The sequence below is a fragment of the Equus quagga genome, chromosome 3, assembly GCF_021613505.1.
Source record: "Equus quagga isolate Etosha38 chromosome 3, UCLA_HA_Equagga_1.0, whole genome shotgun sequence".
Taxonomy (NCBI): Eukaryota; Metazoa; Chordata; class Mammalia; order Perissodactyla; family Equidae; genus Equus; species Equus quagga.
The window spans coordinates 11,782,003-11,807,360 of NC_060269.1; the positions used below are offsets into that span (position 1 = coordinate 11,782,003).

Genomic DNA, 25,358 nt, shown 5'->3' on the forward strand with positions numbered 1-25,358 from the left:
ACCTGTATTCCAAGTGATGCCCCAGCAGGGAAGGGCTCTGGAGAAGCTGCTACAGGGCCATTCTATGCAGAAGAAGGAGGGGCAGCAGCAGTTCAGTCCATCCTGAGATTTTCAGAGCTGAGACGTACAGAGAATGAGGAGTCAATGCTGGTGGATGAGGTTTCAATAGGAATGGCAAATTTTGAGAGTCCACACCAAAGACTAAATTTGGCCACAGCAAAGTGAGATGTGCAGTCGAAAAAGGTCTGCAGAAGACTTGGAGAATCTTAATGTATCCACTCAAACATGTTAGACCAAATCCTACCTTCAGGGACGTACATTGGAATTCCCTGTGGCTTCAGGAGGAAACTTGATGAGTTTAATGGAAAAGAAATGTCTTTGCGTTTCTAGTATTTTTTACCTGCTAATGGAGCAGGCTAATAGCCATCCTAAATAGTGAGAGCTTATACTCCTCACTACCCTGCCCCATCACGTATAAGAATTGTATGAGTCACGTGCCTTTCATTTCTGACAATAGGATAAACTATGACACACTGCTGTCTGAAATGCAAAATGTGATAATACATTTTGTATCCAGTCAGAAACACTTCACAGCTAAAATTGAAACAGAAGCGTAGAGAGATGTGAGATTTTGTATCCTGCTGTTATATGCCAGAATATTATATTATTCATAAACATGTACATAACTTTAGAAGTGCAATTACTTTTCAGAATGAAATAACTACAGTTTCAATGAAAATTCTCAGTTTTCCTGGTAATTTTGATTTACTTAAATTACACCTAAACCTATGCTAGAATGTTTAAGAGACTAGAATGCTGTCCTTTATGTTAGATTTATTTTAGATCGTGTCAGATCACTTGATGGCATTTCACTTGGTGGAGGGGTGGTGTACCCCAGACCTCGCATGACATTCCAAGTTCTCTCCCTCCTTTCTTTGCAGTGTCCCTCAAACTCGGCCCCTCCCACATGCCCCCTGATCTGTGATCACTAATAGTTCATGACTGGATTGTGAGCAATGAGCCTGCGCTGGCTTGCCAGCCTTGACTCTAACGCCGCTCTATGATATCTTCCACGTTACTGATTAATTCTTTTTCCTGAAAAATCTCACCCTTATCACATTATTCCCCAAATCAGGAAAGTGTAATGGCTCCCTATGGGCTTTCTCAACCTTGAACTTCTCTACTATCATATCTCTCCACAATCTGAGCTACGCATACTTCATAAAATTTATTTTTTAGGTATTCCTTGTTCTTTCCTTCTGCTCTTCCTCAGAGTGTCCCCTGCCCAATATTGTGCTCACTCCTGCCTCTGTCAAGTTCCCACTCTCTCAAATGCCTATTCATATTACCCTCATCCTTCAAGGCTCTGTCCAAATCCCGCCTCCCCCGGAGCGTTGCAGACTCCCTCGGTAGCCGTGGTCTCTTTCTTCTCTCATCCTGGTACAGTCATTTGTCTCTAATCAACAACCCATAATTATCATTGTCATTCTAGTCACTATCTCTACTTTATAATTTTGAACGTTTTAAGGAAATTCACTCTGCTGAGCATTTATATTTTAAATAGAAAGATAGTTACCCCATGAATATTTGAATGAATGACGTAGTTACCCTAAATATTTGAATGAATAAACTACAATATATAATTTACAGGATAAATAGCAGTTAATAAATAGCAGTGACAGGAAAATCCTGCAGTTATACTCCAGAATGTTATATTTTTCATACAGATAAATGTATATTCTTAAAATTTTTGTTCATTGCTTATTTCATAGGTGATTATCACAGAATTTTAGAGCCAGAATGTTCTTGGTAATCAATTATTCTAACCCCATCATTTTATTTTACTTGGAAGGTCCTGGGGCCAAAGCAACAGAATTAGTAAGAGGCAGAGGGGCAACGAACCCTAATCTTATGGAAAACATCAAAGACAATGTTCTCCAACAGTGCTCGTTGTCTTACCAGTGAGGTTTCGCCTGCCTTATGGACAATGGCAAGACCTTTCTTAATTTTTTTTATATTCCATGATATTTCTTTTGAAGAGTGCCAGGACCATAAGACTCTAATAAAATGCTGTAAGAACCACCCCATGTTTCTTTCTTCATCTTTTTCAAAAGCTACTAAATTCACTACAGATGAAGATGACTAAGACTTGAAAGAGATTTGAAATTATAGCATAACAAGGTATTTCATGAAGTTTCAGTTGTTTTCATTAGGTTTTTAAACAACACTTTTATAGTACTTTTTTGACATAATTGCTGAGCTCTTTTTCCAAAAAAACAGAAAGAGAATGGTACAGAAAATGAGTCTACAGTTAAGTATGTCCTCCCCAGAAGTATGTGGTGCCCTCACAGTCTCACACCAGAGTTGAAGGCACTTTGGGAAGTGTTTCACTCCTCACGTTCGTCTCACCACAACACTGTCCTAGTTTTTGAAAACGCTACTGTGTTAAATATACAGTTCTAAAAGGATCATTTGGGATGGGAGACCTTATCTTCATTTTGAAATGCTTATTCTAATGAAAGCAACTGTCATAGGCTTCTTTCTCTAATAAATTTGAAATGTAAATAGAATGATAAAAATTCACTGTGTCAACAACTTGTCAGGGAAAAAAAACTGGTGTCTTAATTATAGCATTTGATGAAATATGTCCAAACTATTATGTATTTTCCGTATATGTAATTAAACACAAATAGCTTGAGTATGCATTACATGATGTGGCAGTGTATGGCTCAGGTGACCTGTCTGTGGTCTTAAGTCTTGTCCTCTACGTAGTTTGACACAAAGCTCAGAGAGTAAAAGGAAATTGCTTGCAGCCCAATGTCTTTTCTACATTAGGGATGGAGACCTTCTCTTCAGTGGAGCCCTTTTCCCCTTTGCACCACTCCCATGTCCTCGTCCAGATCCGGGGGAAGGAAAGGAAGGGTTTCTTGCTTTCCACACACCAGTTCACCTGCCTAAGAGGATACCACTTGCACCAGTCAACTGGACCAAACCTTGCTCATTTTAATGCTTCAGACTGAATGTTTTATTTTCTATTTTATTCTACTTTTCAGATTGTATTTTCTGTGAGTCCTGATCAAGCGATACAAATGTGCTGCAATGGTGACATAAACTATTGACTGAGACTGGAAGAGTACCTGAAACACCGTCTTTTCTTCTCTTCTTTTATTTTTTTATGGTGCTTCTATTGGAACAGTGTGAGGAAAGTATGTACAACATGAGTTTTATCATGAAGCTTCACAGACACTTTCAAAGGACAGTTATTCTGCTTGCCACGTTTTGCATGGTGAGCATTGTTATTTCTGCTTACTACCTGTATAGTGGCTACAAACAGGAAAATGAACTCTCTGAGATGGCTTCAGAAGTGGACTGTGGGGACTTCCAACACCTCCCATATAGGCTGATGAGAGTGAAGACAACGAAGCTCTCTGATACCTTGAAGACAGACCCCACAGTCCTGGTGTTTGTGGAGAGCCAGTACTCATCGCTTGGCCAAGACATCATTATGATTCTAGAATCAAGTAGATTCCAATATCATATTGAAATTGCTCCTGGAAAGGGGGATCTCCCAGCACTCATAGAAAAAACTAAAGGCAAATATGTTCTCATTATTTATGAGAATATTTTAAAGTATGTAAATATGGACTCTTGGAATCGAAGCCTCTTAGATAAATACTGCATAGACTACGGTGTGGGTGTCATTGGATTCCACAGAACTAGTGAGAAGAGCCTACAGAGCTTTCAGTTGAAAAGTTTCCCTTTTTCCGTATATGGAAACCTCGCAGTAAAAGATTGTTGTATTAATCCTCATTCTCCATTGCTTCATGTGACCAAAGCTTCTAAGCTTGAGAAAGGTTCTTTACCTGGAACTGACTGGACAGTTTTTCAGATTAATCAGTCAGCCTACCAACCAGTAATATTTGCCAAAGTAAAGACCCCAGAAAACCTTTCTCCTCCCATCTCTAAAGGTGCTTTCTATGCCACTGTCATACACGACCTGGGGCTTCAGGATGGAATTCAGCGAGTTCTTTTCGGCAACAATTTGAACTTTTGGTTGCACAAGCTCATCTTCATAGATGCTGTATCCTTCTTGTCGGGCAAGAGGCTCACCTTGTCCTTGGACAGGTACATTCTTGTGGATATTGACGATATCTTTGTGGGCAAGGAGGGGACAAGAATGAACACGAATGATGTTAAGGTAAGGTTTTATTATCTCAAAAGTTTCCACATTTAGTTCATCTCTCGGGACCAACTGTCCTCATTTGTCTTAGGCTAAGGAGTTTCCCAGGCCATGGGACTTTTATTTTATCAGGAAAGTCTTAGCCAAACTTGGATGACTTGGCTATTCTCTCTCGGCCCTAGGACGACTAAGTAGATCATATGTTTCTCTCTGAATGAAGGGAAATGAATATTGTACTAAAAGATTGATTGAGTGTGGCAGGATCCTGCAATGGTTTTCTATATGTATTTAAAACTACAGAGTAGAAGCCATTTTGTTTAATTACTTTCCAGAAACGATCTACCTTAAAAGACTATTACTAATGTAAGACTTTAGTCCATTTAAATATAAAATCAAAGTGAATTTGTTTTAATGAAAATAAATACTCCCACAAATTTTCAAGAATTAAAGATCTTGTAAGTAGCAAGTTCAGATGTTTTTGGAAGTCAAATGTGCTACTCATTTTCTTTTACCGTATTTTTTGAGACTGAAAATTAGCACTACTAAATTTGGAGAGCTGTGAATACATAAGCATACTTATTCACACATAAACATGACGATTTAAAGTAACTTTTGGAATTCATTGAACATTTCTGGTACATATATGAAGCCATCATGCTTCATTTAAATTGTATTAGATTTCGTGTTGTGCTAAACTGCTGCCCTTAAAGACAAAACAATTGTTTGAAGTTAGTTGGTTGTTAATGTGAATAGATTGTGTTTCATAAACAACTGGTTGTTTAATATTAATGAAATTTAAAATTAAAACGATCTATATTTATCTTAGTTCTCATTCAAAATGCCACAGGATTCTCTCTTTGCTGTACTACATGCTGATTTCTCATAAAAGTGAAAGAAGAGATTTTTGAGAATAATACAGTTTTTATTCTGTACAGCTTTGACCTTTTGATAAAATATGAAGAACTAAATTGGATGGAAAAGAAGCTTGAAAACTGCATTCTTTTCTCCAGACACTAGCATCTGACAAATAATAGTAATGGTCATCACACTAGTTAAATGAGTTAAGAATACCAGGACCATTAAATGTTACCATAAGGGAGTATGAAGATGGAAAAGAAAAAAAGACCCTGCATATTCTTGGGAATATTTTAGACTCTTCCTTTTAACTCAACAGAAATTAATTAATAAAGAAGTTGTGCCTAAGTTTTAATTGTATTTTGAAATATACTTTTGAAAATGTAGCTAAATTCAAACCAAGATGGTAGTTTAAATATTTATTATGTGCTTGAAAATTACAAACAATACATCATTCTCTTTCTGATTTTTCCATTTCCAAATATTATGATAAAAAATGTTTTAACAGTTTTATTTCTGAAGTAAACTTCTTTAAAACTGCCAAAAATATGTTGTTATGCCATTTGAAAATATGCTAGATAAATCTCTGAGATTTTTTTAATGAATATCCTAACTATGTCCTCTAAAATTATACAAAGTACAAAATTCCTTTTGTGCTCTTAAAGTTAAGCCATTTTTAAATGGTATAAAAAATTAGAGCCTTACAGAACACATTCAATAAAAATTCAGCATGTGTAAAATATTTTATGGATTCCTCACATTTAGATGAGAATATATTTTCTAACGAACCTAAAGACTTAAAAGAAAGTATATTTTGAATTATTGGAGTTTTTAAACTACTTTTAAATTGTAGCTGTGATTGTGTCTCAAAACACTAGTTCACTGTAGTCACTTGCCTTGAGAGTCTACCATATTCATTCACTCATTCATTTGTGCTTTCTTTGATTCATTCTATAACTAGTTATTAAGCATGTCCTACATATGATGCTTCTTTGGCGATATGCAGATAGAATCATAAACCATGGTGTTATCCCTTTAGAAGGGAGGATGGGGGAAAGCACAGTTGTAGAAGCCCAGAAAGCACATAGTTGAAGATTGTGCTGAGCACCTGTCTGCTCACTACTTGATACAGCCATGGCCATAGCACATGCCAGGCACAGAGGCAGCCACTAGGGACACAAAGATAAATAAAGCATGGCTCCCCTCTTAATGAGTTTACAGTCTTGGCGTGGGAGCGGGGAAATAAATAGGTAGATAGCTTACAATGTGATAAGTACAATAGTAGATGTCCTACGTGGTTTTATGTCAGTAATGCTGTGGGAATCACTATACTGTGTGCTATGTACCAGAAACCATTAAGTCCTATTAAGTGGGGACAGATTTTGAAAGCAAGACTAGAGTGATATGATGATTTGGGAGCCTCTGGTGGTGATATTCGGACAAAAGAAGGACATTTCTTGAAATAAGGAAATTAAAATAAGAATAGAGAAGGAACAATCAATTGAAGAACTATTTAGGAGGTAAAATTGAACAACTTACTAATTGGATCAATGGAGATGAAAGAGAATATAATCAAGGATGACATTATGATTTTTTTTTTCTGGGAAAGATTCGCCCTGAGCTAACATCTGTTTCCAATCTTCCTCTCTTTTTTTTCGCCTCCCAAAAGCCCCAGTACATGGTTGTATATTCTAGTTGTAAGTCCTTCTGGTTCTTTTATGTCAGCTGTCGCCACAGCGTGGCAACTGACAGATGAGTGGTGTGGTTCCATGCCTGAGAACCGAACCTGGGCTGCCAAAGTAGAGCGCACTGAACTTTAACCACTAGGCCATCAGGGCTGGCTCGACATTAAGATTTTCAGCATAGGTGAATAACAACAAAGAAAGAGGAGAGAGCAAGAGGATCATAATGAAGGTCACCGCAGGTCATACTAAAAATTTCAGTTTTATTGAAGTGCATACAGGTACAGATGTTTAAGAGATAATTGACTCAGAAGAGAAGTCTGGGTAGCAAATGTGGTTTTTGAAGTTATCCTTCTATATAGGGAATAGTTCAAAGCATGAAACTATGTGAGATCAGCCAAGGGCAAGGGTTTATAGAGTTTTTAAGGGAAGATGATCGAGTGTAGAATCTTGAGAAAAAACGTCTTTCAGAAAACAAGTAGAGAGAGATGATCCCGTAAATAAGAGTCAAAAACACCAGTCAGAGACCAGGAAGCTATGATGCTAGAGTAGGTCTGGGAGAAAAAAGCTTCAGGGAAGGTGTGATCAGCAGTATAAAATCCAGCAGCAGAGTCCACTGAGGTAAGGACTGTCAAGTGTCCTTTGGAAAAAGATGAAGCTTGTTGGGGACTCGTGCAAAAGCCATGTGAATAGACAGAGGCAGAGGCACAGTTGCAGTAATTTCAGGAGTAAATTAGGCGGTGAAGCCATGGAGAAGGAGACTGTGGCGTACTCAGTGGAGAAATTTTGATGTGGAAGAGACAAGAGAAATTAGCTGAAGGGTGGACTGGGGTCAGGGTGACCAACCCTCTTGGTTTGCCGGAACTGAGGGCGTGTAGTGCTAAAACTCAGAGAGTCCCAGGCAAACTGGAATGACAGATCTCCGTAACTAACCAGGGCAAGGGGAGGACTTTTTCTTAAGACGAATGATCAGAGAGCCTGTGGTCTAAGAAAAGATCATGGATTTGGTGATTAATAGTACATAATTAATGGAAATATTTTAACTGAGTTCTTTTATTTAATTATTACCACTTATGAACAAATATTTTCAGTATTTGAAGTATTAAGAAAATTGAAAAGAATGTGAGAAAATTGATGATAACATAGAATGTTACTTGCAAAATTAGGAAGGATGGTGCCTAACATAAATTTTAACTGCTATACTTATCACTGCAAACGTGTTAGTTTTTTCCTCCTGTGGAGCACAAACTGTGTTTCCTTATTTAATCAGAAAATTAGAATTAGCAGTGCAATGTCAGTTTTTGTCTACCTAGCTGTAGAATGATATGAACATGTTTTAAAGAGCCTCAAAGCCACAAAGGAAGTGCGATGTGGCACAAAATATTTGACTTTTCATGAGGAAGAAAAAAAATAACAGTCCCAAGGTGTTGTCATCATTACTTGTAGAATTTACAAGCTACAAGCCACAGCCCTTAAAGAGCCAAAGAAGAACATAGTTTAGACAATTAAAATATTCTTCAAAAGTGGCAGTACTAATTTCAGTTAAATTCAAGTTAGAAAAAGAAGCGGTGTGTGTGTGATTGAACTATATGGACAAGACTTGTCTCAGATTCACCATGGACTAGTTTGGTGATGTTAGAAAATTCAAGTTCCTTGTGTTCTAAAACCTGCCCTCACACTTCCTGAGACCCAGCATACGGAAAGGGTTTTCAGGGAGGGAAAGTGAGGTATACGCAGGTGTTCCTACCATTAAAGCATTTTAGAGTTACACGTGCCAGCGCAGTATGACGGACTGGGTACTAACAATTCAAATTCTCTCTCAGAAGAGTGAACTCACTTTTGGCCTGAGATCCATCAGACCTTTAGACCTCGACCATTTCACATCACCTTTCACCCCAAGACAGATGGGAAGCTGAGGAGGGAGGAGCCTCTGGTGACGGTGACGGTGGTCTTTTACAGTTTCCTGAACTCTGTGCAGTTATGCTGTCAACAAGTAAAGGAGCTCTGTGTCTCTCTCCCTCTGCTTCTCCCCCCTTCTCTCTGTAACAGCACACACTCTCTCTCAGACCCCGTCAGGCTTTCTAACATCCACGAGAAAACGAAGAGCCAGCCCAGCCGCCTGGGAGCACACGAAGGAGGAGGAAGTGCCTGTAGTGTGCCTGGGGGACTCAGCAACCGCCCCTCTCCTCCCTGCCCCACACCTTCCCCATATTTCCTTACACTTCGCTATTCCTTAATTTGGCTTTGTGGATCACCCCTTAAAAAAAATCTACGTTTTTAAGTGGCTTCGTAAGAGAGGGCAGTTCTTAAATCTTTAATACAATGTAATGAGTGACTTTCTCATTGTTTTCCTCTCTACCTGAAGATCCCAGAGCACCTAGGGGAAAGAAAGTGCTGAAAATAAAAGTAGGAAGCTATAAAGCTCTGAGAAATGAGTGGTGTCATGCTCAGCAGACAAACTTGGCTGACCTCTCAGTCTTGCTGAGGGCTGACCCCTGGGGGCTGTAACTGGCGTGTAAAGGTGAGTGCCATTCTGCCTGAGGTCACCCTCTCATGAGAATGTTCACCACCCAAGCTAAGGTGCAACCAGAGGCTTCATAAATTCATTGGAAAAGAACTTAACGTACCAAACATTTGGAGGGGAAAGGCAACTGCAATCAATTATTCTGTCATAAGTAGAAATAGACAAAAATTTCTCCAGATAGTTCATTCTTCACAGTGCTCTGAATGGATGTCAAAACCTATTCAGAGCACCAATCCTTTCTTTCCCCCCAAACCCGCATTTCCCTAATTCTTTTCCATTATCACTGACGTTTCTTCTCTTTTATTTGCTGATAGCAGTGTTAATTGCATAATGCTCTGGAAGCATGTGTCTGCTTGATCTCCAATGCTTTAAATTTGCTAGAATCACTTCATGAGCATCTACCATGTTCCTTGTATACTTGACAAGAACGTATATTCTCCATCAAGGTATATCTCTCAGCTCAACTTTGTTAGTTGTGTTGTTCAAATCTTCTGGATTCTTACTGTTTTGATCTCTTGGACGCCGGGGAAGGAATTGGATGTGCTACTTGATGTCACCAAAGGAGGTGTGTTTAACTTTCCAGCTCTGATAGTGGATTGTAAATATTTCCTTGTTTTTCTGTCAATTATTGCCTTATATATTTTGAAGCTTTGTTATTTAAGTATATATATATTTATATTTTAATTTAATGTTTTATCATTCTCTGGTTACCTTAATACTAATATAACTACACCAGCTTTCTTTTGGTTACTATTTGAAAATTATACCTTACCTCATTTTTATATTTGTTCTATCTCTCTTCTCTCTGTGTCTTTATAAAGCAGTTTTGAAAACAACTTGTAGATGAATTTTGCTTTTTATCTCCTATGTCAGTATTCGTCTATTAAATAACAAGATCAGACTACATACACAATTTGATTACCAATGTGTATGGATTTTTCTCAGCTATCTTATTTTGTGCTTTATTTTGTCCCACTTGTTCTGTTTCTTCTTTTCTTTCTATCTGTCCTTTATTATCTTTATTTGAATTGATTGTCAATTTCCTTCTTTTTTCTACTCATTCCTGATTTGAAATGTATATATTTTATTTCTATTCTTCTAGTAGTTTCTCCAGAAATTTAAACATATGTGCTAGATAAATGCTAATATTAATATCTTCACACCTCAGGCAAAAAGTGCAAAGTGCTTTATCTCCGGTCATGCCCGCTCTCCTTTGCCTGATGAGCCGTTCTTGTTTTGGGTGTTAACGTTGTTGTTGCTTAATCCCAGATATCAGACATTATTATTTGCACCACCATCACAGTTCGATTAGATTGGCCTACTCCTTTTCTACAGAGAAGCCAGAGTGATGCCATGAACACGTAATTCAGATCATGTCCTTCCTCTGCTCAGAACGCCCAGGATTTCCAATCTCACCCACGCCAAAAGCCAGCATTCTTACAGTCCTTTACACCCTGGCAAGTTTGGTAACTGCTAGCAGTTTAGCAGTTTTGAGTGAATTAGGGTGGCATAATGACGACTGCTAGACCAATTAAAGAACAGAACTTACCCATAATTCAGATAATGTAGCTTTTTCTATCTGTATGTACTCAGATTTACAGTCTATGTGATGTGTTATGGTGCTTTCTACAGGCATTCCTAACATATTTTTGTAAAGCATACAAACAAAATAGAAAAAAAAAAAAGAAAATTCTGATATATTATCTCTTAGTCTCTGGGAAGCTTGAATTAATAGCTAAAGCACTTTTGTGTGTGTGTGTGTGTGTGTGTGTGAGGAAGATTAGCCCTGAGCTAACATCTGTTGCCAATCTCCTCTTTTTGCTTGAGGAAGATTGTCACTGAGCTAATATCTGTTCCAGTCTTCCTCTATTTTGTGTGGGATGCCACCACAGTGTGGCTTGACAAGTGGCACTATGTCTGCTCCCCAGATCCGAACCCATGAACCCTGGGCTGTGGAAGGGGAGCACGCACACTTAACCACTACACCACCAGGCCGGCCCCTACAGCACTGTTTTATTCTTAACTTTTATAGGCTATTTTTGCATAATGAAACTGTAGGCTGAGATACAAAATAGATCTTTAAATCATAGTGTTAATATAAAATAAATTATGAGATCTACCTTGACATAATTTATGGACTGTTTATAGACCAAGGAAACATAGTCAAAGTCAAATTGTTTTATTAAACTTCAAAGTGGACTAAAATTTTATTTTATTTTATTTTTGAGGAAAAGTAGCCCTGAGCTAACTGCTGCCAATCCTCCTCTTCTTGCTGAGGAAGACTGGCCCTGAGCTAACCTCCGTGCCCATCTTCCTCTACTTTATATGTGGGACACCTACCACAGCATGGCACACCAAGCCGTGCCATGTCCGCACCCAGGATCCGAACCAGCGAACCCCAGGCCGCCAAGAAGCTGAACGTGTGCACTTAACCAGTGCACCCCTGGGCTGGCCCCCGGACTAAAATTTTAAAGGTGTTAAAGTTTATTCATATGGTACCTGTTAGAATTTTAAGTTAAAAAATTGGATGCTTTCTCATTTTCCTATTAATAATTATAATGATTATATATAATTAGTAAAAGTTATTAATTACATGATTACTAAAATAGCTTTGTATTGGTTTTCTACTGCTGCTGTAACAAATTGCCACCAACTTAGTGCTTAAAATAATGCAAATTTAGTATTTCACAGTTCTGGAGGTCAGAGGTCCAATGTAGGTCCCACTGGGCTAAGTTCCCGGTGTAAGCAGGATGGTGTTCCTTTCTGGAAGCTCCAGGGGAGAATCCACTGCCACCTTTTCCATCTTCTAGAATCTGCCCACCTTCCTTGGCTCGCGTTCCCTCCCTTCATCTTCAATGCTAGCAATGTTGCATCTCCCTGTGCCCTTCTTTCATAGCCACATTTCCCTCTGACTAAAACTGGGAAGGTTTTCCACTTTTAAGGACCCATGCGATTAGATTGGCCCACCTGGGTAATCCAGAATAATCTCCCCATGTCAAGATCCTTAATTTAATCACATCTGCAAAATCCCTTTTGCCACATAAAATGACATCTTCACAGGTTCCAGGGGTTAGGACGTGGACATCTTGGGGAGGGGGCTGAGGGAAGAGGCAGCATTCTGCCTGCCGCAAGCTATGCTTTTCATGTAGCCATGCCAGCAATTCTTATAGCAGCTCAACTCCCCAAAGACTTGACTTCTCTTCTCATTGGGTAATGAAACGCTCATGACGTGTATATGATCAAATAATTAATTTAGCTCTCTGAATCAATAGTAATTAATTGGGGAAAATTAAATTATTGTGCTCTTAAACTCTTCATATCCCTGACACTCTAAAGGTTAACGTGGGCGAGCAAGTAACCCTTTCTTCACTTGGAAATTTAGGTCCCCAGTGACTGCCCACTGCTCTAGTAGTTTCTAATGTCATTTTTCTAGAAGTGCATCCATTATAAGACTAATTAAAAAACTATTTCAAAGGCCACTTTATTAGGACCACCACACTGCTTATCATTTCACTGTACTTTTTTTCTCTTTCTATTTTATTCTCTTTAGCTTATCTTGTATTAGTGCATCCACCTCAGCATCAGTGTCCTTATTTTATTTGACCAGCCTTTCCCACTTTGGAATCCCTACTCTAATCACCCCAATCCAAAACAACAATGGAGTTCTATTTCGTCTGTTTATCCCTCTCTCTCTTGCTCCCCTGCTTTGATTCCCTGGGCTTTGGATTTGTACAGCAAAGCTGCTTTTCTCCCCCTTTAGATCTACATATTTATTTTTACGTAACTGGCTGTCTCTATTTTTTTCTCTGAACTATACATACTGAGTAGAATCAGATTTCCAAAAAAAGAAAAAGTAAAAACATTGCATGTAGAAATTAAGCCAGCTGGTTGGGGCATTGAACAATGATCTATCCAAAAAAAAAGGTTCTTCAGTATTCTTTGTCTTGGATTAAATAACCTGTGTATACCAGAACACCATAAAACAGAGCCATTTCTTTTTTAGGAATCCTAAAAGACCAGGCATTTGAGTTCACACAGAAAGACAACTTACTTGAGTAAATGAATTGAGTGGTTTTAACAATAAACTATTTAAAGGTTAGAGCTGCTGTCATCAAGGTAGTTAACACTTGTATCCTGCCAGACTTGGATTTCTTTTTGTTTTTAAGATTTTTTTTTTTTCCTTTTTCTCCTCAAAGCCCCCCGGTACATAGTTGTATATTTTTAGTTGTGGGTCCTTCTAGTTGTGGCATGTGGCATGCCACTTCAGCATGGCTTGGCGAGCGGTGCCGTGTCCACGCCCAGGATCCAAACCAGCAAAACCCCAGGCCACCGAAGCGGAGTGCATGAACTTAACCACTCAGCCACTGGGCTGGCCCCTGGATTTCTGATACACTGAAAAATACCTTTAGGAGATTTTGTATAACATCTTAACAAAAATTATCTGACAATGTTTTCTAGAGAAAGAAGGCATTATAATGAAAATTCGTTTTAACTCTATTGTATTTGCTTTGACAAAAATAGTTTATATTAATATTCAATATATTTTTGCATAATTTGCTAATCTGCTCTAGAAATGTGAGACAGAGTTAAAGGGAGTAAAGGGAGAAGAGAAAACACTTTCCCAATCGTTATTTCTTGTCTGATACAGGGGCATTATCATTGGTCTGACTGAGGGGCAAATGCACAATGGAAAAGGAAAGCTATATTTTTCATTCTTGTTAGAACTTTCTTGCTAGAACTAGCTCTCCAAAATTGTTGTCACTTGCAACTTTGCAAGAACTAATTAGTACTCATGCTGCCATTCTCGGAGAAGACCCAATTGCTCATTGCACTCAAAAAAGCTCTTTTTCCCTAAATAGATCAGTCTCTAATGGACTCCAGTGGCAGGAGGCTGTTCATCAACCCTGCAGGATAATTCAGTCTTAGCAAAGGGCCTGGGGGCCCGTGTTCAATGCCCTGTCCTTAGAAATTGACACAACGTCAGTGCAACATCCTCGAGAGCAAGGAGAGCCTAGGAAGGTAATGCCGTACGCATCTTTGTTTTTAAGCCATCAACAGTTTTCAGACTGCTTCTCTGTTATAACTGAGTGCCTCTAAAGAGCAAAATCCTAGCTGAACTTAAGCTCACCCTTCAAGTCACTCACGTCTGACATATTCAACAGTTTATAACTGTATTTGTATTGTTGATGAGCCTAAACAGGTATTTTTTAAGTCACCATTGATAACTGACTTGTGTGGATAAATCAACTTGTAATTTATAAATAAGCAAAAAGCAGAGTGCCATAGTATTTTTTTTAAAGGAACAATCCAAGAATTTGCCACCAGTATTATCTTAAACAGTCTTTCACTCAGAGGTGTTCAGATATAATCACTTATCAAGGCAAGACTATTTTCATGGAGTTTCTGAATCACAAAAAAGGCAAAATAACATTTAAAATCCTTGTTTAAAAATTGAGATTTCCTGGGGCCAGCCCAGTGGCATAGTGGTTAAGTTCGCGCACTCCACTTTGGCAGCCCAGGGTTTGCAGGTTTGGACCCTGGGTGCAGACCCACACACTGCTGATCAGGCCATGCTGTGGTGGCGTCCCACATACTAAATAGAGGAAGACTGGCACAGATGTTAGCTCAGGGACAATCTTCCTCACTGAAAAAAAAAAATCAAAATTTCCTAATCCCACACTCATAGATTTTGACTTGGTGGATCTAGGGAGGGCCTGGGAATCTGTATGTTTAATATCCTCACCTAGCTAATTCTAATGCCTGTGGTAGAGATGCATGTTTGAGGAAACACTGGTTTACATAAACTGTGTTCAGTATTATTACAAAATATGAAGACGTGGGTCCTATTCTCTTTATCCATAGAAAGTATGTTCAAATGATTTTGTATAAAAATATTTAATTCTACATATATAAGCAAATATATAATGGAAAGAGGTCACAGTAGAATTAATAGTTTTGTGACTGGTTTCCACCTGATGCTGGAAGAGTTCTTATTTTCACTTTTTTTTGAGCCATATGCCCAGATTGTGTGACAGTATTTTGGCGAACGTGTATACAGGTGAAACTCGTTGTAGAGATGGATAGGGTAGATTTTACGTGAAGGCAAAAGAGGTGGAAAATTTGCGGGAGTGATTCCAGTAAATGGATGGCTTAGTGCAGCCTAATATGAAGACACTGGAGAGCGTTGACAAAGTAAAGTAATGCAAGGTATATTGGTTCTGTGATCTTTCAGGAGGCTGCCCATCGGGTCAGTCAGAATAAGAGGTTCCAGAGGCAGAAAGGGTCGCGAGCAGGAGATTTAAGAACTAGGATAGAGAAGTGGTATTTGGGGAAGGGGATAGGGGAGAAGGACCAGAGAGAGAGAGAGAAAGGGAAGCATGTAATATATTGTTTATGTTCCAGGTCTAACTGGATGTGCTTGTAATGAGATATCAAAGAAGTCACAAAGGTGTGGCTTGGCTTATAGGCGGGATAGAGGTACACCATTAGATATTCTAAAACAATTGTTCACAAGGGGAGTATTTTTGAATGAAGAAAAGAAACTTTATCCTAGGGAGCTTTAAACTGTGACTCAAACATTTGTCTTCGAGAAGCTGTGGTTAGAGTGGGCTAGGTTTCTTTGTTTTGTCCAAAGTGAAGATAAATTTTCATTTTCAAGTATGTAAATGCTATAAGCACTTTGTAATAAAAACAATCAAACTATGTAGAAGACGACAAAGAAGAAAGCTAAAAAAAACTCCCCAAAGTCCCAGTACACACTGGATTTAGTCATTCTTTAATGTTTGAAAATCTGATAGATAAAATTTTTTATCTCATTAATTTTTTAATTTTAATTTTTATTTAATTGTGAGAGAGGGTTAACATGGTCACCTTTATTGCCCATTTGTATTTCTCTTTTGAAAACTGCCTGTCCTCCATTTTTCTGCTGGGGTATTTATTTGTGTTATGGATTTCTACAATACTATCTCTTCACAAAGAAAAAGACTTGTACCACTTGGAAGTGATGGCCTCTGCTTTTTTACTTTTTTTCCCCCAGTTTAACATGTCATAAATGACTTTCATTTGTTCATATAAATAAAGAGAAGATTTACTTTCCTTACACTTACAAGCCTCTCCAGGCAGTTATCATTTTTCCTTTTATTTCACATTCCATAAATAGAACAGTATCTTTCTTGGTTGGTGTATAAAATTCACATATCCATGGTCCCAGAGAACCTCCTGAAAATTCTCATAAATTAAAGAGAAGAACCTCGGTATCAGAGGGAGCAAGCTTATGCAACCTCTCTCAGAAGCTACCAAGTCGCAGCCCCTCACATGGTCCCTGCGGTGACCAGCTTACTGACATGTGACCCTTCAGAGCCTCCTTCCTCCGCTGGGAAGATGGGAATGAAAAGAGCTGCACCGCCTGCGTCAGAGGGCCCTTGTGAGAATGCGGCGAACCTGTGAATGTGAAGGCACTTTAATCATAAGTCCTTATCTCTGGGTTTCAGTGTCTTTTTCTGAGACGAGAGAGTTGGATTTAATCATTTCTGAGATTTCTACTAGTTCTAACTCTGTGAGAGTCATTAAAACATTCTTGAGGGAAGCTTTGAACAGAGTAGTTATCTGGTGAACTAGGGTAAGCGGAATCCCCACTTCTGAGAGTGAGAATGCCCATCACCTTCCCCACGGGATGCTTTGCCAGAGCTCTATCAGAGGGCGTGTGGGAGAAGGTGCCGTTGGCCTCCCTGACTTCAGCATCTTCAGGTGAGGAATATAATTCCAAGATAGTCTGGTTTCCTTGAACAACTTATTATCCGTCTATAACATCACTTATTTAAAGATATTTATATAATTACTCCCTACCATCTGTCATTGCAGTACTTTCCATAAGCTCACTTTTAATTTGAAATCAATTTCCCAGCCCCTAGCTCCTAAGAAATCTGTGATCATCCTGTTCTACTCTCATCCATTTGCAGACCTCAATCCTTCTCCTCTTGGCTTCCACATTTTTATAGACTCGAAAAGCTCTATATCATTTCCTCTTTTTGATTATATATTTTTCCCTCCTGGTTGCATAGCTGAGCACAATATTCCTGCTGAAAGGAGTTTGGGATCTAAAGCCAGATCAGCCTGGGTCCAAATCTCAAGTCTGCCCTTTCTAGCTGAGTAACCCTGGGCAAGTTTCTTAACCTCTCTCACCGTCAGTTTCCATATCTTTAAAATGAGAATGATAACTGCTTCCCAGCACGTATGTATTTGTGAGAATGACAGTGTATGTCAATTGCCTAATTCCAGTAGGCCCTCAATAAATTTAAGCTATTTTTTATTATGAAGGTATCATGCCCTGGGAGAGAATAATTTAGCAGCACTTTTAAAGGAATTCTAAAATGATTAAAACCAGTTCTTCTGAATATCTTAGAGGTATAAAATCAGCCAGAAGAAAATGAGACCATTTTTGATCATCCACTCAAAAAATATTAATTGGTGTCTACTATATGCCAGGCATTCTTTTAGGAGCTGGCGATGTAGTGATGGCCAAGACAGGCAAGTTTGCTGGGCCTTCATACATCTTACCTCTCTGATAAGAAGAAATAGACAATAAACACATAAACGAATGGACAAGTAAAATAACCTCAGGTAGAGGTAAGAGAGCTATGGCAAAAATGAAACAAGTTGGATGAGATCAAGAGTGGTGGGAGGTGCAAGGAGATGGGCACAAGGGGAGGCTGTTTTGGAGAAGCTGGATGGGGACCTGCTCTCTGAAGTAACAGTTGAGCTGAGACCTGAAAGAAGAGACAAGCCTATAGTGAATACAAAGATCTGGGGTAAGAGGATGCCACGCAGAGGGACTCTAGAACAAGCTTAGTGCGGTCAAGAGAGAGAAAAGGAAGGCCACTGTGAGTGGAGCACAGTGGGTGGGAGAGAACCTGGGTGACATTAGTTCAGAAAGGCAGGCAGGGACCAGAGTACATGGGGCCATGGAGAGGAGTTTGCATTTTATTCTAATTTCAGGGAGCAGCCATTAGAGATCTTTGGCAAGGTAGTGCTAAGTTCTGATTGAGGTTTTCAAAAAAATCATACTGGCTGTCATAGGGAGAACGGACTGTGTAGAAAAATAATGCAAGGTAAGAACTCAGGTAGGTGGCCGTCGCAGACCAGGTGAGTAATAATGATGGTAAGAAAGATGGTGAGAAGATAACAGATTTGAGATATATTTTGGAGATATGGCTGAAAGAACTTGCTAATGGAAGGTATGTGGGGAGCTTCAAGAAAGAGTGGCATCAAGGATAACTCCTAAGATTTTTGACCTAACAGCAACATGTTCCCTGAGTTCGGGAGCATGGAGAGAAGAGGAAGATCCTGCAGTGGCTGTGAGAGCATGTGCTGTGGACACAGACTAAGCTGGCATCCCATGTTCATCACTTACTAGCCTTGGCCAAGTTACTTAGCCTCTGAGCCTCAGTTTCCTCTTATGTAAGATTAGAATCATCATAGCACCTATCTCATAGGTGTGCCCCAAGGATTAATGATTAAATCCACGTAAAGTACTTAGGACAGTGTCTGTCTCGTGGTGTTAGTTAATATTAAGGGAATAAAAAATCAAGAGTTCTCTTTTGGACTTGTTAAGTTTGTGATGTCCTTTAGACATCCAAATGGAGATGTGCAGGCAGTTGGATGTCCAAGTCTAGAGGTCAGGGAGAAGTCAGGTGGAAAGATATAAACCAAGAACTCATTAGCATGTTGATGGCATTTAGAGCCCTGCCACTGGGTGAAATCACCAGGAAAAGACAGTAGAGAGGAGAATAAAAGGACCAGCCCTGGGGTGCTTCACCATTAAGGTCATGGCTCAGATATATTTAGATGTCACAGAAATGGCTGAGAGTCTGAATGAATTCTTTATCTCATTCTTTATTTTTAGGGAATGTCCTGTTCCTAAATTAATTCATGAAAGTCTCATTTGAAGTTCTGGATCACAAACTGTCCTCCATTTTACATTTCACATATATGCTTTTCCGTCAGATTATAGGCTCCTCATGGTAAGATTGGGTGGCATACTTTTTTTTATGTCTTTCACTGTCCCTACCCCAGAGTAATACTCATAGGCTCTCTCAATAAATATTTGTCAGATTCATTTTTTAAGGAAATTATGATGAATAATTTGTCTTTTCCATGGTACCGTATGAAGGACTAGTTACGGAGGACATTAATTATTTTGCTCTAAGGAAGATTAACTGAATTCATTTTGTTGCAGAAAAACAAAAAGGGACCCCTTTGGAAAACCGAGGGTGAATCCGGGCTCCTAAGTAAATTTATCTTCCTAGAAGTTATCTTTCTCTATTGCACAAGGAAAAGCAGTAAAGTGAAAAGACAATGAGGCTTTGGACTTGAACAAACTCATGCTCAAATCTCAGATCCTCCAAGTTGTGAGCCCTGACCAAGGTACTTAACCATATGAACCTCAGTTTCCTCATCTTTACAGTAGGCATGATGATAATACCTATCTCTGTTCGAGGACATTTGAGGAAGTCTAAATGAGATTGTGCCTGGCATCATTTGGATACTCATATCTTGCTTTCCTTTTATCTCCTACAAATTATACTGCATTGTATGGAAGATTTTTTGCACTTCTGCATCCATTATTCCAAGTAGGCATCACGATTATGTACATATAGAATTCAGTTTATTTTTTAAATCATGCATGCAATGCAAGTAGTAGATTGTGTGTGTATCTGTAGATATAAAAGTACATTGTGGGGTGGCCTGGTGGCACAGCAGTTAAGTTTTCCCACTTCACTTCAGCAGCCCAGGGTTCACTGTTCAGATCCTGAGTGCAGACCTATGCCCAGCTTATCAAGCCATGCTGTGGCAGGCAACCCACATATAAAATAGAGGGAGATGGGCACAGAGGTTAGCTCAAGGCCAATCTTGCTCAGCAAAAAAAGAGGAGAATTGGTGGCAGATGTTAGTTCAGTGCTAATATTCCTCAAACAAAAAAACAAAGTACATTGAGGTATAAAAATGTGTTTAGTTTTACATAAGTAAATTTACTTATTTCTAAATTAAAATATATGTATGACAAGATCTTTCATGTAATAGGAGGGATTTATTATGTGTGTAATTTGTTGCTTTTAAACAGGCTTAGCAATAACCAGAGGCAAGGGCTGTTATGGTCTCATTATTTCCTGCCCCCCAGAGGATGGACTATGTTAATTAAGTACATTTAAAAGGAAAAAATGCCTCTTTGCTCTATCCCCATTATGTTAGTGTTTCTTTACTTACTGATGCTTGTTCCAATTTATTAACTGTGAATTATACCTCACAGTAAATTAACCCTTCTTTCTCCACTCAATTTGCCAGATATAATAATTGCAGAAAGTTATAAACCAGCCTGTTGGCTTCACGAGAATGTAGATATGAAACAATTTCCTGCAGCATTGGGCCTCAGAAGAGCTTAACAGCTTTGGTGAATTCAGCACGGATTCTCATTGCCAAGCCAGCAGCAAACATATAAATCCTGTGCAGTACAGTATACCTGTGTCTTTAGAAAGCTGTTTACAGTCGTGTATATTTATTAGTCTTCCGTGGTTTCAAGCACTCTGTTTTCTCTGCTGTCTTCTGTTTTTTGCATGTACACACATTCCTATCCCAAAGCCTCTCTGGTTCATCATAAAACACAGCCTTTGGGAATGATTATTTTTCCCAGCTACATCCTTGTGCAGTTGCTTTAGAAAGTACCTTAAATAAACTGGATCTTCTGCTGTCCCTGGATGTTTACAATTTTTCTTTTGTCACTTATTAAGAACTGCGGAGGGTCTGAGATTTCACCCTGCTTTCAAGCTAATAAGTCGGCCTGCCGTAGTTTTCACTGATGCTGACAGAAGGTACGAGATGCCTGGGCCAGAGAGAAAGGGCTTTATTACTCACAGCATTAATGGTAGCCAGAGGATCCACGTTTGAGCTGGTTCTCCCAGTCCCAGTTCCTACAGGGTGATATGAAGAGGTCTGGATGATTGATATCTGCACATTCAGTGGGTTGTATTACAAGAGAGGAACCCTCATCTTAGGAAACCTGAATCTTTTATAACAGGTGGTAACCCTGCATGACAATTTCCCCAGAGGTAGACATGGTCTTGTTTATACTGGAAAGTAAGCAAACTTGCCCTTTGTTCTGAAGGAAGACACTAGCTCTATCTTATAAGGCTGTATGCTCTACAAACATCCTTGAAAAGACAAAACAGAGCAAAGGCAGTTAATGCCTCTGCTCACCAGACATGCAGGAAGAGCACCATGGAGAAGTGACTTCCCGTACCACAAGAGCTTTTCTTCATGGACTTGTGTTACAGTTTATTACTGTTTCCAATACATGCTTTTAAAACTAACATGGACTTAGTGCTATAAACGTATAATCTCAAAATCACATAGTCCTCTTGCAAAGGATTACCCTGTTTTCCTTTGATTAACTAAAAATTAAAATTCCATTTTTAATTTATGCTCAATTTACTTAACCTCTGTGTGCCTCAGTTTCCTCATCTGTAAAATGAATTAAATAATAGTACCTAACTCAGTGAGTCATTGAATCGATTAAATGAGATAATCCAACAACCGTGAGTTGACTAGGTCATGAGATTGTCCATCTTTAGCACAAAGCCTAGTAAACATTAAGTGCCCATTGGTCGATAAATATTACCTTTAATTAGAATTAGCTGTAAGTACAGTTTGACGTGAGGTACTTAGAAGACTGCCTTCACTAAACCAACGCCATTGGCTCCATTTCCAAACGCACCGTGGGAGTGCTGGTCTGTCTTTTGTTGCTATAGAAGCCTTCATGAGGAAAGAGTTGAAATAAAAAGAAGTAACACTTTGAAGACCTACTATGTGTTTTCAGTTATTTGATCTAGTGCTTCCATGTGTTATTTCAATCATTCTTCATAGCATTCTCATAAAGGAAGTGTCATTTTGCAAAAGAGTAGACTGAGACTCAGACATTACCGTTGTCGTCCAGCTAGCAAATGGAAGAGCAGGAGCCAAGCCCTGTCTGACTCTAGTCTGGCTCTGTGCCTTTTCAATTTTTAACCATTTAATCTTATTTCCCTCAACTGTCTTTTGGGACAACGATATACACTACATGTTACATTTGAGCTGTACTTGTGGCCTAAATGCCACTTTTTGTACCATAGCCTATTGCCAGATCCACAGGCGCCGTCAACATGTTTTTCTCACTCTTTTTGAAAATATGATTTCCACTTTGGGTGGTTTTCAAATTTCCCTCAGGAACCTTAATGACAATATGACATCTTTGAGCAATGCAAGCATGACCACTTCTGTGGTATGCTGCCTTTGTCAAGAGCCATTACATTAAACAGAAATTATAAATGTAAAGTATAACAAGCCTGCAATAATAACAAAACCTTCGTTCAGGTAAATCACACAAACTCACTTTTAACTTTAGGAGATAGACTCTTAATGCTACACTAAAACAGACAAACAAAGGTGAAAACATGCCTTTTTAGCTTAGTTCCATAGGAATTTTCTTCTTACCAACTCGCACAGCAAATCGATTATACATTCTTTAAAGCAACTCAGATAAAAATCAGGCTGGGGAAAATAATGATTGCTTCTTAACACTGAAATGAAGTTTGCTGTAGGTTTGTGGCAGAATTAAGATTCTGTAGTTTCTGAAATCTTTACTGACAGTGGTGGACCATATCAAAAGTCTGAAATAATGCTTCTAGCTGTCTCAGAAATTCACCACATCAAGAAAACTCCAAAATAAAAAAAATATTTGGTAGAAGAATTCAGACAACAGTCTCAGGTCTACCTGAAGACATTTGGGATTTGTATATAATCTGTAAACAGAGATGAAGAGAAAAAATACTAATAGAAATTGTTCTGGTGCTGTAATTGAAAGTAATCATACAGTCCCTGACAATAATAAATTGATGTTATAATTTAAGGAAGGCCAATCAACTAACATAATATGCCGATAAGCAATAGGCAGGTGAAACAGTGTTGCAGCCTTTTGTTGATAGCATTGTTGAATCCAGGCTCCTACCCTTGCTCACGCTGGTCACTCGATTATTTATTGTATTTTTTTATTTTATTTTTTTCTTGAGGAAGATTAGCCCTGAGCTAACATCCACGCCCATCTTCCTCTCCTTTATATGTGGGATGCCTGCCACAGCACATGGCTTGACAAGTGGTACATAGGTCTGGACCCAGGATCGGAACCAGTGAACCCCGGGCTGCCAAAGTGGAATGTGCAAACTTGACCGATGTGCTACTGGGACAGCCCTGGTCACTCTTAATTATTATTAACAATTTCATATATGCTCCACCCTTGGTTTTTTTGCTCTGCCTCCTTTAAAATTCTTAGGGGATAAAACAACAGATATATAACACGACCTCATGAGAAAACCAGAACACAGATCCATGAAATGAAGAATTTCCCTCTGTCAACCTGCTCAGCTTTCCCTAGGAGTCCAATTATGGTATTGGCTTTTTCTGTTCCACTGAGCGTTTACTGAGAACATCAGTTATTATTGACAACCACCTCGATACTTGGCCATATTGTTACTTTGCATTTATCTGAAATCCTTTCAAGAATTTCAATAGAGATTTCTCTTCTGTTCGGTACCGCTACCATTTGTGGGGAAGTGTTATTATTTTACTTGAATGTGACAGTGAGTAGGCACTTTATTTTCTGAGAGACACACTCCTCCACTGTGGCTATTTCTAAAAAATTCCATGACTTTCTCATAACTTGTTCATCCCCATAACTCCTCTGTCCCTTTCATACGATGTACTGAATATTTCAATTTTAACATGGAATCCAGCCTCGTTCCTAGATCTTGCTTGGACTCTGGGCTGTTTTTAATTTATGAGTAGTTTTGGGAATTTCTCTTTTCATTGAGTTATGAAATAAAGACTAAGATTCAAACAATGTAGTAAAATCTTTTCAAACTTTTCTTTTGATTCATTAACATGATCCAGATCCCCATGTGTGCCTCTCCCTAGAAACCCTCGCTTTAACAGATTTTTTTCAGTACCCCTAGCATCTTAAAACTTACTCATTCAGACACCACCCACCAGCCCTCTGACACCTTCTTCCTGATTGAAAGAGGCATTTATGTATATGAGTCACCTCCTGCCAGCTTCACAGGAATTACATAAAAGCAATCTGCCAACCAGCTTGGCCCAAGGACAGAAAATCACATTTAGTGTCAATGTGAAAGTCATTCTTCCTTGTGGAGAATCACAATAGAGCACTTCAAGATCTTCCCTCTCAAGATATCAAGCCTTGCTCGACACTCTCTACTATAAATGAGTGAACTTATAAATGCTAGACTCTCATCAGTTTGGTCTAAGCTTCTGCCATTTTAAATGCTTTTTTTGTGATAGAAAAATGAAAGGCTAATTCATACTCAAGAAAGATTACGTATATAAATGTAGAGAGAATATAGGGAGAGAACAGAGATTAAAAAATAAACATAATATGAGCAAAAAACATTTTTTTTCTACCAACACAAAAATACTTGTGTAGAAAGATTCAGAAGACATGGTTTGTGGCGGGAAAGGCTGTTGTATATTCTAAAAAGAAAATTAAAAATTGAAAGACTTGTCTGTGTAAGATATTACACATGAAAAGTATATGAGTCAAAATATTTTTAGTTTTCTTGTTTCTAGACGAGACAGCTTATACCCTATGCAAATATGGGTTTATATTCCCCATTCTGCCTCTTATTTACTGTGTGGTTTTAAGCAAGTCACTTAACACTTAGCATGTCTGAGCTTCAGTTTCCTTAAATGCCAAGCTGTGATAATAGTGCCCACCTGGCTTCTCCTGAGTTGTTGAAAGGATCAGATGAGATGATTTGTGAAAGCTTTTTGAGAATTATAAGCAATGATACAAATATAAAGTCACATTATTTTTATCTCAAAATCAGAATTGCAGCATTCTAGTATCTTCAGTCATTATTCTCTTGGTGGCACAAAATACAGTGCTCCGTTGAAGCACTGGTGCTTGCTTGGTGCGCCAGTTCTCTGTTTCCTTGTTTTGGATCCTCTGTCACTCTTGGCTTCCGTCAGGCATGGCTGTGAGACACCCCCGAGTTGGCTGCTGTTGTGTAAGATCACT

At 38.8% G+C, this 25,358-nt stretch overlaps 1 protein-coding gene across 1 annotated transcript in view; it reads left to right on the top strand.

The window, feature by feature from the left end:
- Nucleotides 1-25,358, top strand: part of LOC124237350 (bifunctional heparan sulfate N-deacetylase/N-sulfotransferase 3) — a 160,525-nt gene that overhangs the window by 9,840 nt on the left and 125,327 nt on the right. Inside the window, exon 2 of the mRNA XM_046656897.1 lies at nucleotides 3,054-4,198. Within this exon, the coding sequence (XP_046512853.1) occupies nucleotides 3,176-4,198 (1,023 nt within the window). The 5' untranslated portion in view covers nucleotides 3,054-3,175. The remainder of the gene's footprint in view (nucleotides 1-3,053; nucleotides 4,199-25,358) is intronic.